At 40.3% G+C, this 12,467-nt stretch overlaps 1 protein-coding gene across 1 annotated transcript in view; it reads left to right on the forward strand.

Annotated features, from left to right (window-relative positions):
• Positions 1–12,467, forward strand: part of Pole2 (DNA polymerase epsilon 2, accessory subunit) — a 45,201-nt gene that overhangs the window by 29,340 nt on the left and 3,394 nt on the right. The window contains 8 exon segments of the mRNA XM_008829864.3: positions 1,711–1,883; positions 2,283–2,398; positions 2,561–2,589; positions 3,656–3,715; positions 3,804–3,881; positions 5,209–5,317; positions 7,854–8,030; positions 9,949–10,016. Of these exon segments, the coding sequence (XP_008828086.1) occupies positions 1,711–1,883; positions 2,283–2,398; positions 2,561–2,589; positions 3,656–3,715; positions 3,804–3,881; positions 5,209–5,317; positions 7,854–8,030; positions 9,949–10,016 (810 nt within the window).

Raw genomic sequence — 12,467 nt, forward strand, 5'->3', positions numbered from 1 at the left:
TAAAGTTCTCTTTAACTTCAAAATTTATCTCAATGGGTATTTCTCTGATGCTTTGATGTTTGTTTGGGTATTGCTTAATTCAAGTCATCATACAGTTATATCACTTACTGCATTCCTCTATTAACAGCAAGATTAACTGTAGCATCATACCTTGGAAAATGCCAGATTCAGCCAGTGACAGCAGTAGCAGCTGTCATGTCCGAGTGCTTGCATTGTACCCTGGGCCCTAAGGGCTTTGTGAACTTGTATCTCTTTTATTCCCCTGTAACCCTGCACATAGGTATGAGGCTAGCCACTGTGTGTCTGAAGAGTTGGGCTAAGAGCTGAATCCAAAGGTGCAGGTCCTATTAGAAATGTGCTTTGACCATAAGAGATTTTTACTCTAGTCATCTTGTGCTGTGGTAGAATATGTGCTTAGCATGCAGCAGGCCCCAGTTCAGTGCTCACCCAGCACACACATGTTTCAGATTATGAGTATAAAGCATACTTGTAAAAAAATAAAGGCATAAAAGGAAAGTAGAAAAACTAATTAAATATCCATATACTTTATGTTATTTATATATCTCTATAAATAATAGATCCCTGTCACATGTGGATTCTAGCTAAAATCTGCTGTAAATCCACAGTGCTGTAGCTCAGTGGTCATGCACAGAACAATGAAGGATTTGAGTTGCCAGGCATGCAGCAAGGCAGCACTACCCTCTTTCAGTCTCAGTAAGAGATGGCTGAAGGACAGGCTGGAGCCAGTAGTTAGTGCAAGAACCTTGGGCCTGGGGCAAGTAGGGGAGTGGAGAGGGGTGGAGATTTCTACTGCTTTCTTTTTGGCACTATAAATGTTGCTTTAACTTTTCCTGGGAAGACTTGAACAAACATCTCTTCACCCCGATAGAGCATCAGTGACAGACCAAAGTAAGAGTTTCAACTACATCTAGCTGGTTAACTGGTAAGTTTATTGGGCTTAGTTACAGGATCATAGGTGAGGGATTATATTAGTGTAGGTGACCCCTAAATAGCTGCATTATGGAAAAGCCTCAGCCCAGCATGGGTGTTGACGTTCCCATTGCTGCATAGATGGAGTCCCCCCTTCAGTTAACTACACCTCCTGTATACGCTGGCACCTCGAGAGACCACATGCAGCTGGTGTAGGAGTACATGCAGCTGGGGGTATTGGGGAGCACAGGAGCAGGTGTCTGGGATCTCCCTTGAGGTTCTATTTACTGGCCCCAACCCCTCCTTCTATGAAAACTATCAGCAGCTAGACCTTGTTCAGGGGTCTCCCGAGAAGCGCTTGTGTGTAATCACAGCTGTTCTGATTAAAATGAGGGCAGTTTTTGCCGGGTGTGGTGGCGCACACCTTTAATCCCAGCACTCGGGAGGCAGAGGCAGGCAGATCTCTGTGAGTTCAAGGCCAGCCTGGTCTACATAGTGAGTTCCAGGACAGCTGGAGCTACAGGGAGACCCTGTCTCAAAAAAAAAAGAAAAAAAAAAAGACCAAAAAAATGAGGGCAGTTTTTCACATGTGTGCATACTGGGCATTCCTTTATAACCTGTTTGTTTGTTTGTTTGTTTTTGTTTTTTTTAATAATGTGAAGCCGACGTTTTCCATTACTTGAAATGCTGTGTTACTGCATGCGTTGCTGCATTTGTCATACTTTTACTTCTTGCTGAACAGAGCATAGTACAGATGATAACTTTGCTCTGATTCCATAGGGCATACTATGGAAATATTAATTTTTTTGGAGGGCCTTCTCATATATCAGTGAAGACTTCTGCAAAATTGAAACAAATGGAAGATGAGAACAAGGATGCCATGTTTGTGTTTGTATCTGATGTTTGGCTGGACCAAGTACAAGTATTGGAAAAACTTCACATAATGTTTTCAGGTAATGTTTTCTGAACTGTTCTGCGGGATGGTGTCCTAAAACTAGATGCTGTGCCGTCACAGTGGATGGCATCTGTGGTCCTTGCTACCTGGGAGCCTGAGGCAGGAGGATCTATTGCACCCATGACTTAGAGGTCAGTCTGGACAACATAAGAAGACCTTGTCTTACAAAGAAAAAACAAAGACCATCATGGTTAAAGGTTTTAATCTATTTTGATGCCTTGCTTTTAATGCCAGCACTTGGGAGGCAGGGGCTCTGTGAGTTTGAGGCTAGCTTGGTCTACATAATGAATTGTAGCACAGCCAGGACTACATAGTGAGACCCTGTCTTAAAGACTAATTAATTGGGTAATTAAATTTTATTTCCAGACTTGAAAAGTAATGTTCTTTTATTCTCTAGGTTATTCACCAGCACCTCCAACCTGCTTTATTCTGTGTGGTAATTTTTCATCTGCACCATATGGGAAAAACCAAGTTCAAGCTTTGAAAGGTACTGAGGGTCTTTTTAATAAGAGTGTTCCTAAATGTACATAAACTAAGTTGATAAGAAATTACCCATAATATTTTAATCTTAGTCAAAAGATGTAGGATGGTATTTAGTCAATTACAGCTTAATTTTATAGATAATATATATATATATATATAAAACTTAAATTTAATATCTTTTTAAAATTTTAGATTCCCTAAAAACCAAGCATTCACCAAAGGTAATGATCTATACTGCTGTTTCTTCATTCAAGAGATTTGTTTTAAAAAGTTAATCATAAGGTTCATATCAATTATTATAAAGAAATTACTACTAGAAAGAAAAAGTTGAGAGCATTAAAAGAGCTGTAAATAAAGTTCACGTGCCAGAATACATTTTCTACTATTCTATAGATTTATAGTAAAACATGTATTAAAAGGGAGAGTGGCAATTTTAACCATATTTTCTATATTTCTAGTCCAGAGCTTCACCTTCAATATGATGGTCACTAGCCTCATGTGCCTCTTTAAGGTTAAATTTTTTTTTTTTAATTTTTTTTTAATTTATTTTTTATTTTTTTGAGACGGGGTCTCCCTGTAGCCACAGCTGGCCTGGAACTCACTATGTAGATCAGGCTGGTCTTGGACTTACAGAGATCCAGCTGTCTCTGCCTCCCGAGTGCTGGGATTAAAGGCGTGCGCTCCCATGCCCGACTCAAGGTTAAATTAATAAAAGTGGGTGAGATGCTCGGTGGGTAGAGGCAGTTACCACCAAGCCTGACAACCTGAGTTTGATCCCTGGGATCACATGGTAGAAGGAAAGAACCAGCTCCCACAGTTCCTCTCTGACCTCAACACAAATGCTGTGTCATTGCACACTCAAATCCCCCCATATACATGTAAAAGTTAAATTAACTGAAGTTCAATTAAATTTGAAATTCAGCCCATCAGCTACACTAGCTACAGTTTAAGCAAGTTCAGTAACTGCACAGCACAAATACAGAACATTTGGTCCTCACAGTATTATTTATAGACAGTTTTAGACTAGAGATTTTTAGTAGTTTATTAAAATGCATAAAATTAAACTTTTTTAGCTGCACATGGTGGTACATGCCTATAATCCCAGCGCTGGGGAGGCTGAGGCAGGAGGATTGCAAATTTGAGGCCAGCCTGGACCATATAGCAAGACATAGACTAAAAAAAAAAGTTAAATCCCTGGTTCAGTTAAAGGCAGTGATTTATTTTTGGACTCCTGGACAGTGTTGCCATATTGTTGTTTTTAATGACTGATATTGAATTCTGCTGTAGTAGCCGTTTTGTGTTTGTGCCTGGTCCAGAGGATCCTGGATTTGGTTCCATCTTGCCAAGGTAAGTCTTATTCACATTTTTCCCAACAGTCAAGAAAATTCTATAAAGTTTAAAAACACATTCTGTCTCACACACATTATTTTTGTAGGCCACCACTTGCTGAAAGTATCACTAACGAATTCAGACAAAGGGTACCATTTTCAGTTTTTACAACAAATCCTTGCAGGTAATAGTATTTTTATGGTAAACTTCTTTCCTTTCATTTAAAAAACATTCTTCAAATTAATTTCTGAAATTTGTTATGGAATAAATCTAAAAAGAAAATTTGTTTGAATTTTAGGTTTGTCAAAGCTTTGAAAATATTTTAACTATATTCAAATATTTTACCAGTAGTGAATTTATTGTCTCTGTATTGGCAGCTCCACATTTCTCTCTCTGGCTCAGACCTTTCTCATGAATTCCATACTCATCGGTCCAACTGTCCGCTGGTCACTTCTCTTTGGATCTATGGTAGATAAAGGAGAACTCTAACCCCCCTCCCTGCCACGACCTCTCAGCTGTGGCCTTCCCATCTGACTTCATGGCACCTTGTCTTTCTCTTGGCAGGATAAAATGTTTCTGGAAGACATGCAGTCTTCCAGGTAGTCCTATGGACTTCAAAGTACATGCAGTTTGGCCACCTCTCTATGTCCTGGCCTCTGTGACCCTCTACCATCTTCTCTAGTCTGGATTAATGTAATAGTCTGTTCTCAATACAGTAAGATCTATCAGGTTTTCTTTCTGTGTTGACAGAAGGGGTTCCTCATGCCATTTAGTAACCACCCATATCCTTGCAGTGGTAATCAGGCCCTGCCTGCATGGCCTGGCCCATTACCCCCCTGAATTCTTCTCTCCCCCATTACTTCCTCTACACCAGTCTCCCTCTGTTCCTCAAGCGTGCTGGGAATGCTCCAGTCTTAGGGCCTGTGCTATGCCTGTTCCTTCTGCCTGCAGTGGCCCTCTTCTGGTTATCTTTCTTGCTATCCCATTTCAAGCCTGTGCCCAGATCATTCTGTCTTATGACCCCTGTCTGTTCCAATCCTGTTCAGTAGCCTTCTAAGCCCATGTGTGATCCCTCTTAATCCTTCTCTTTTTTCAATAATCATCTTCTAACACAGTGCATCATCATGTTTGTTCATTTTTTTCTGCCCCTGTCCCTTATTAGAATGTAAACTGCATGAACTTTTTCTTTTTGTTCTGTTCATTCATCCTTAGAATAGTGTTGGGCACATAGTGTTGGGCTCAGTAAAAGGAGTATAACTTAGTGGTGGGGTGCTTGCCCAGCATACGGAAGGGCCTTGGTTCATACCCTAGCACTCTGTGTCTGTGCATGTGCACATACAAGCAAAAGACCAATAAATAACTGAATAGAGGATAGATAAGACTGCCTGAAATTTTGTCGTGACCACTGAGATGCAGAGTGGGGGTGGCTTTGTATTATAAGTCTTTTTGCCTTTAAAATTATCTCATTTTTATGTCTGAGGAAGTTAAATCCAACTACTGTTTTATTTCAGAATTCAGTATTGTACACAAGAAATTATTATCTTCCGTGAAGACTTAGTAAATAAAATGTGTAGAAACTGTGTCCGTTTTCCTAGTAGCAATTTGGATATTCCTAATCATGTAAGTATTGTCTTCTTTGTTAAACTATCTTTTTTGTTTGTTTTGATGGATTTTTAAAAATTATGTATATGTATTTGTGTGAGTGTATGCACATGTATGTGTGCAGATGCCCATGGAGGCCAGAAGTGGGTATCTGTTTCCTTGGAACTGGCATTACAGGCTGTGAGCTACTAGACATGGATACTGGGATCTGAAGTCTGGTCCCTATGATAGAGCAGTAAGCTTTCTTAATTGCTAAGCCATCTCTCCAACTCTATAGATTTATGGGGTTTTATGTGTTTGTATTTGTTAAACCATCTTACATATTACAATATACAAAATTTTAAGCCTTGTAATCCGCCCTTGTGTTTTGATGTTTACTTGTGGTTTGAAGTAGTTTGAATATCCTTTCGTAGTAATTTGAATTTGGGTAATATGTCAGCACTTTTGGCTGTCTAATGAAGATCTAATGCACAGAGAATGGAGCCCAGAATTAGCAGAGAATTTCTTTGAAGCTTCTCATTTTGCCTCTAAAACTTTTTTTGGGTGGTGGTGGGGTTTGAGACAGGGTCTCCCTGTAGTCCCAGCTGGCCTGGAACTCACTATGTAGACCAGGCTGGCCTTGAACTCAGAGATCTGCCTGCCTCTGCTTCTTGAATGCTAGGAGTAAAGGCATACACCACCACCCCCGGCCTTGCCTCTAAAACTCTTAAATTGCACTTCAAAATATATTTATTTTAATAAGATGCCATTATTTCTGATGCTTATTACACATTTCATATGGTGTCTGCACATCAGTAGGATATACATTGTTTATCTTGTACAGAGTCATAATTCCCCAACATATAGTTGTTAATTCCTGGCTACAAGTACCCCATTTGAAGGTAAGGAAGTAGGCCATATAGAACATTTTTATTCTTTATTTTATAAAAAATGTTTTGGCTTTTTTGAGACAAGGTCTTACTATGTAGCACAGATTGATTGACCACTGATTTATCTTATACTACGTAATTATTTTTATTTTATTATATATGTATGATGTGGGAGGGGTGTATGTGTGCTATAGCACATATATGCAGGTCAGAGGACAACTTTGGAGTTAGTTCTCTCCTTCCACCTCTATGTGGGTCCCATGGATCAAATTCATATAGTCAGGTTTGCATTGTGGGGTGGCAAGCTCTATACTCATTAAGCCACCCCATCAGTCCTACGAAATTATAATTGTGATTTTTTTTTTTTTTTTTTTTTTTAAGAGACAGGTCTTGCTAAGTTACCCAGGCTGGCCCAAACTCATAGGCTCAAGCAGTCTTCTTGCCTTAGCCTCCTGTGTAGCTGGGACTATAGGCATGTACCTCCATGCTTAGCACTAGAAATTTTTTTTTTTTGTTTTTGAGACAGGGTCTCCCTGTAACCCCAACTGGCCTGGAACTCACTATGTAGACCAGTCTGGCCTGGATCTCACTGAGATCTACCCTCTTCTGCCTCCTGAATGCTGGAATTAAAGGCATGTGCCACCTTGCCTGGCTTAGAAAATTATTTTCATCATTTGTTTTTGTTTTTGTTTCGGGGGGGACTTTTTGAGAAAGGGTCTCCCTGTAGCCCCAGCTGGCCCAAACTTGCTATTTAGACCAGGCTGGACTTGAACCAGAGATCCTCTTGCCTCTGGCTTTAGTGTGCTGGGATCAAAGGCATGTGCCACCATGCCCAGCCCAGCTTTATTTGGGGTGTTTTTTTTTCGTTTTTTTTTTGAGACAAGGTCTTACATTATAGCCTAGGCTGGCCTTGACTTTGTGGCAATACTGCCTCAGCCTCCTGAGTGCTAGGATTACAGATTATCACACTTGGCTGAAATTATTTTTAGATGAATAGAATTAGTAAATGAGTTTATTGTATAGCTGATGTACAGTTGTAGTGAGAGGGTCACTGTTATGGTACATGATGTTAAATGAAAACTCTGATTTATTAAAATCTAAATTTATGATAATTTAATTTTAAAAAATATTTTATTATTTTTATTTTATGTGTATGTGTGTATTGCCTACATGTAAGTAAGTGCACCCATGTCATGCAATGCCCGAGGACAGAAGAAGGTGTTGGATCCCCTGGAACTGGAGTTATGAACAGTTGTTAGCTGCCACATGGGTGCTGGGATTTGAACCCGGGTCTTCTGCAAGAAGAGTCAGTGTTCTTAACTGCTGAGCCATCTCTCCAGCCCCATGATAATTAATTTCATTTTATATCAGTGTTTACCAAAGCCTCTTTGATTCAAGACTTCCTTGTTTTTTTTTGTTTGTTTGTTTTTTTTGTCTCTTTTGAGACAGGGTCTCCCTGTAGCCCCAGCTGGCCCAGAACTCACTATGGAGACCAGGCTGGCCTCAAACTCACAGAGATTTGCCTGCCTCTGCCTCCTGAGTGCTGGGACTAAAGGTGTGCACCATCACTCCAGGCAAGATTTCCTTGTTTTTCATTGTAATCAGTACTTAACTTTAAATTACTTGTTTTACTATTTTTACTTTCACAAATGAATTGGTTTGCTTTATTTTGTGTTCTGTTGTAGTTTGTAAAGACTATCTTATCTCAGGGACATCTGACTCCTCTACCTCTTTATGTCTGTCCAGTCTACTGGGCATACGACTATGCTTTGAGAGTGTATCCTGTGCCTGATCTGCTGGTCATTGCAGACAAGTATGATCCTTTCACCATAACCAACACTGAATGTCTCTGCATCAACCCTGTAAGAATTCAGAGCATGTTTCTAGAAGTTTAATATATATGTGAATACAGTTATTGGAATAAAAATATATGATTAATCAAATTGAATTAATTTTTTATACATAGAAAAGTCTTAAAATTTCAGTATGTGATGTGACTATAAAGTAATGCAATTTATTTAATAACAAACATACCCAAACATATAAAACCAAATGGGTATTTTTTTCTCTTCAAAGCAGTAAAGTAACAGCAGGGTGTGTTGGCGCACGCCTTTAGGCCCAGCACTTGGGAGGCAGAGGCAGGCGGATCTCTGTGCGTTCATGGCCAGCCTGGTCTACATAGTGAGTACCAGGCCAGCTGGGCTACAGGAAAATCTGTCTCAAAAAACAAACAAAAAACCACAAAGTAGTAAAATAACATACTGTGAGATTTCTTTCTGGGAATTGCTTTCAGATCCTGTATCCCATTTATTTAACCTTATTAACAGTACTTGTCATTTGAGGAGGATTGTAATATGCAGAAACTGCCCAAGTGCCCAAATCCAAGCCTGATAAATCGAATTTCATTGTGAAACATTATTATTTAATTTTTATGTAGAACCTTGAAATCAGTCTAGAACGTTTAGGTCACTTCAGTTTTTATAGAAGTGATTGAAGCTAGGCATGGTAGTGTACATCTTTAATCCCAGCATTCAGGATTAAGGCAGACAGAGCTCTGTGGAATCAAGGCCACCTTGATCCACATAACAAGTTCCAGGCCTGCTGGGGCTACAGGGAGACCCTGTCTTGAAAAAAAGAAAAAAAATATAGCTTTTTTTTTTTTTAAACGTGTGAGTGTTATGCCCGCATGTATGTAAGTGCACCCGTGTTGTGCAGTGCCTGTGGAAGACAGAAGAGGATTTTGGATCCCCCCTAGAACAGGAGTTATGGATGGTTGTTAGCCATCATGTGGATGCTGGGATTTGAACCTGGGTCTTCTGCAAGAACAGCTAGTGCTCTTAACCACTGAGCCATCTCTCCAGCCCTCATCTCTTCTTGTTACTGATTTACAGTTAACAAGTGCTTGCTCTGGGCCAGGCATTGATTTAGGGGCTGTGGACACAGACTGAAAAGCCAGAGCCTCTGCCCAGTACCTTTGAGTTTCAGAGTAGACAATCATTTGTACTTCCTGCTCAGTGGCTCTGGGTACACACTAGAGGACCACCAACCAGACTTCATCAAGGGGAAAGGCAGGGAAGACTTTCTGAACATATCTGAGTGTCTTCTCTATATATTTAGCATTATACTGTCCTGCTTGTTTTTTATGAGTGGAGGCATACCCAAACCTATTTTTTTTAATTTTATTTATTATTTTTATTTTATGTGTATGCATGTATTGCCTGCATGTAGGTAAGTGCACCCGTGTCATGCAATGCCCATGGAAGACAGAAGAGGCTGTCGGATCCCCTGGGACTGGAGTTACAGACAGTTGTTAGCTGCCATGTGGGTGCTGGGATTCAAACCCCGTGTCTTCTGCTCTTCTGCAAGAACAATCAGTGTTCTTAACTGCTGAGCCATCTCTCCAGTCCCACCCAAACCTATTTCTAGTCATGTCTGATGGCATAAAGCTCATCAACCTAAAAGATTTTTTTGGTTGTGATATTTTATAACACCTCTATAATGTATTAGGCTGGGCGTGGTAGTGCACGCCTTAGATCCCAGTACTTGGGAGGCAGAGGCAGTGTGATTGCAAAGCCAACCTGGTATACATAGTGAGTTCTAGGCCAACTGGGGCTATAGGGAGACTCTGTCTCAAAAAAGACCAAAAAAGAAAAAGAACATACTAAATCTATTTTATAGTCACATCTTACAAGTCATGACTAAGAAATTTAATTCTAAAACTAGGGATTTTTTAAATACACAAGTTGAATAATCACTTATGGGCATTTTTTGTCTCCAAAGGGCTCTTTTCCAAGGAGTGGATTTTCATTCAAGGTTTTTTACCCTTCCAGTAAGACAGTAGAAGACAGGTAAGTGTGCCCACAAAGACAGCAGGGGGCTTTCTCTTGGTTTTCTATTGCTGAAAATCACATTTGATAGGTATATTTAGGCTTTTCCTTTTTCCTATGTCATGTCATGGCATTCTATGTCATGCTGGATGGTGTGTTTCTGTTGAAACTGATCAAGAACTTGAGTGAAATTTCAGACCTGCTATGCAGGTGGGCTGGTTCTTATAGGTTGACTCCCGAGGATGTTTTTATTCTTCCCAGATGTCGGTCCTGCCGTCCACATGGCTGATTCTCAGAGCCTAGATAGATTGGCAGCAAAGCAGTGAGAGGCTAGATGAGTGTGTATTGATGGTGTTGAAAGGTCTGAGGAAAGAAAAAGATCACGTGCTGAGAGGTTTATGACAGATGAGCCCTAGCTCACCTACAACAGTATCCTGTGGTTTTTATGAAAAAATGTTGAGTTTCAGGATCTTACTTCAAGCTCATTATGGTTCTGTACATGCAGAACCTAGGCATATGGATTGAAAAAAAAAAAAAATAGAGTGTCATGTATCCCAGGCTGGCCCTGAATTTGCTATGTAGCTGAGGGTACACTTGAATTTCTGATCACCCTGCCTTAACCTTCCAAATGCTGAGATTATACATGTACACCACCATGCCTGGTATATGTGGTTCTGGTCAAGCAAGCACTCTGCCTACTTAGCTACATCCTCCATAAATTTTTTTTTTGTGTGTGGGGGGTCTTTTTGTGACAGGTGTTCTCCCTGTAGCCTCAGGCTGACTTGGAACTCACTATATAGACCAAGTTGGCCTTGAACTCACAGAGATCCACCTGCCTTTGCCTCCCAAATGCTGGGATTAAAGGTGTGTGCCACCCATAAATTTTATGTCATCAGTGTTTTGCCTGCACTTCGAATATGTAAGTGCACCTGTGTCATATAATACCTGTGGAGGCCAGAAGGCATCTGATCCCCTGGAACTGGAGTTAAGGATGGTTGTTAGCTGCTGTGTGGCTGCTGGGAACTGAACCCAGGTCCTCTGCAAGAGCAGCCAGTTCTCTTAACTGCTGAGCCATCTCTCCAGCCCCAGGAATATGCATTTTTAAGTTTCCCTTGGATTTAGGCAACCTAACGTGATTTCTCAAATAAGTATTTTGGAAAACTACCTCTGATTAAAAAACAAATGACCAATGCCTAGCATAGTGGCACACAATACTTGGGGGATGCCTGGAATGAGGACTGCAAGTTCTAGACCATCCTGAGCTATATAGTGAGACTCTGTTTCAGGAAACAAAAAGGTGAGTCTGGTGAGACAGACTTAATCCTAGCACTTAGGAAGCAGAGGCAAGTTTGAGGCTAGCCTGGTCTACACAGTTTCAGCTAGGACTATATAACAAGGCTAAAAAGAACAGCAAAAACTAAAGCCAGGCATGGTGGCTCAAGCCTATAATCCCAGCACTTGGGAGGCTAAGGCAGGAGGATCACCGTAACGGTTACAGATTCTTAGAAGTCATTTAGATACCTAACCTTCCAAGTTTCTAGCAGGGATTTCTGAACCCAAGTACTTGGTTCCTTTATCTTCTGTGGCCTCAGGTGCTCAAAAACCTTGACATAATTTCCAAACTAAAATTTAGTATTGGTAACTTTAGGCTTTGGGGAGGTGGATCAAACATTGATGTGTTAAGTTTTTGAGAGAACAGAACTTTTTCAAGATAAATATTAAGTGACCAGGCATAGTAGTACATGCCAGCACTTAGGAGGCAGATCTCTTTGAGTTTGAGGACAGTCTAGTCTACATAGTGTTTGCATTCAAAGCTAGCCAGAGCTACTTAAAAAAAAAAAAAAACCACACACACACACACACACACACACACAAAAACACAAAAAAAATTAAGTGCTCTCTACTCTCCTAGTGTTTTTGCTACTTTCTCCTAAGAAGAAACCCTTTTTCTCCCATTTCTGTTAGCAGAAACCCTTTGTTAGAATACTTGTGAAATCATATTGCAGAGTTAAATTATAGAATTTAAAGTTGGTTAGTCCTGGTTCAACATGGACTTTCTTTTTTCTGTATGTGTGTGTTTTTTTTTGTTGTTGTTTTTGTCTTTTTGAGACAAGGTCTCCCTGTAGCCCCAGCTGGCATGGAACTTGCTATGTAGAGCAGGTTGGCCTTGAATTCACAGAGATCTGCCTGTCTCTGCCTCCCAAGAGCTGGGATTAAAGGTGTGTGCCACACCTAGCTAACAGCTTTTCTTTTTGACACTTGAGACTCATTGGTTGAATAAGTTGTGATAAAATATGTTTTCCTTTCAAAACAGCAGTAAACATGAATGACCCTCAACATTATGTGTAAGATTCTGTTGTGAATGTAACATATACAAGGGAAGAAAACAGTAAGGAAGTATCTTCAGCTGGGAAGATACCAGTAAGGGCTTCCCTTCCCCTTAAGGAGGCTTTTACTTTGGTAGGAAAGATA

This window comes from Nannospalax galili, unplaced genomic scaffold (genome assembly GCF_000622305.1).
Source record: "Nannospalax galili isolate Female #2095 unplaced genomic scaffold, S.galili_v1.0 scaffold253, whole genome shotgun sequence".
NCBI classification, from domain to species: domain Eukaryota; kingdom Metazoa; phylum Chordata; class Mammalia; order Rodentia; family Spalacidae; genus Nannospalax; species Nannospalax galili.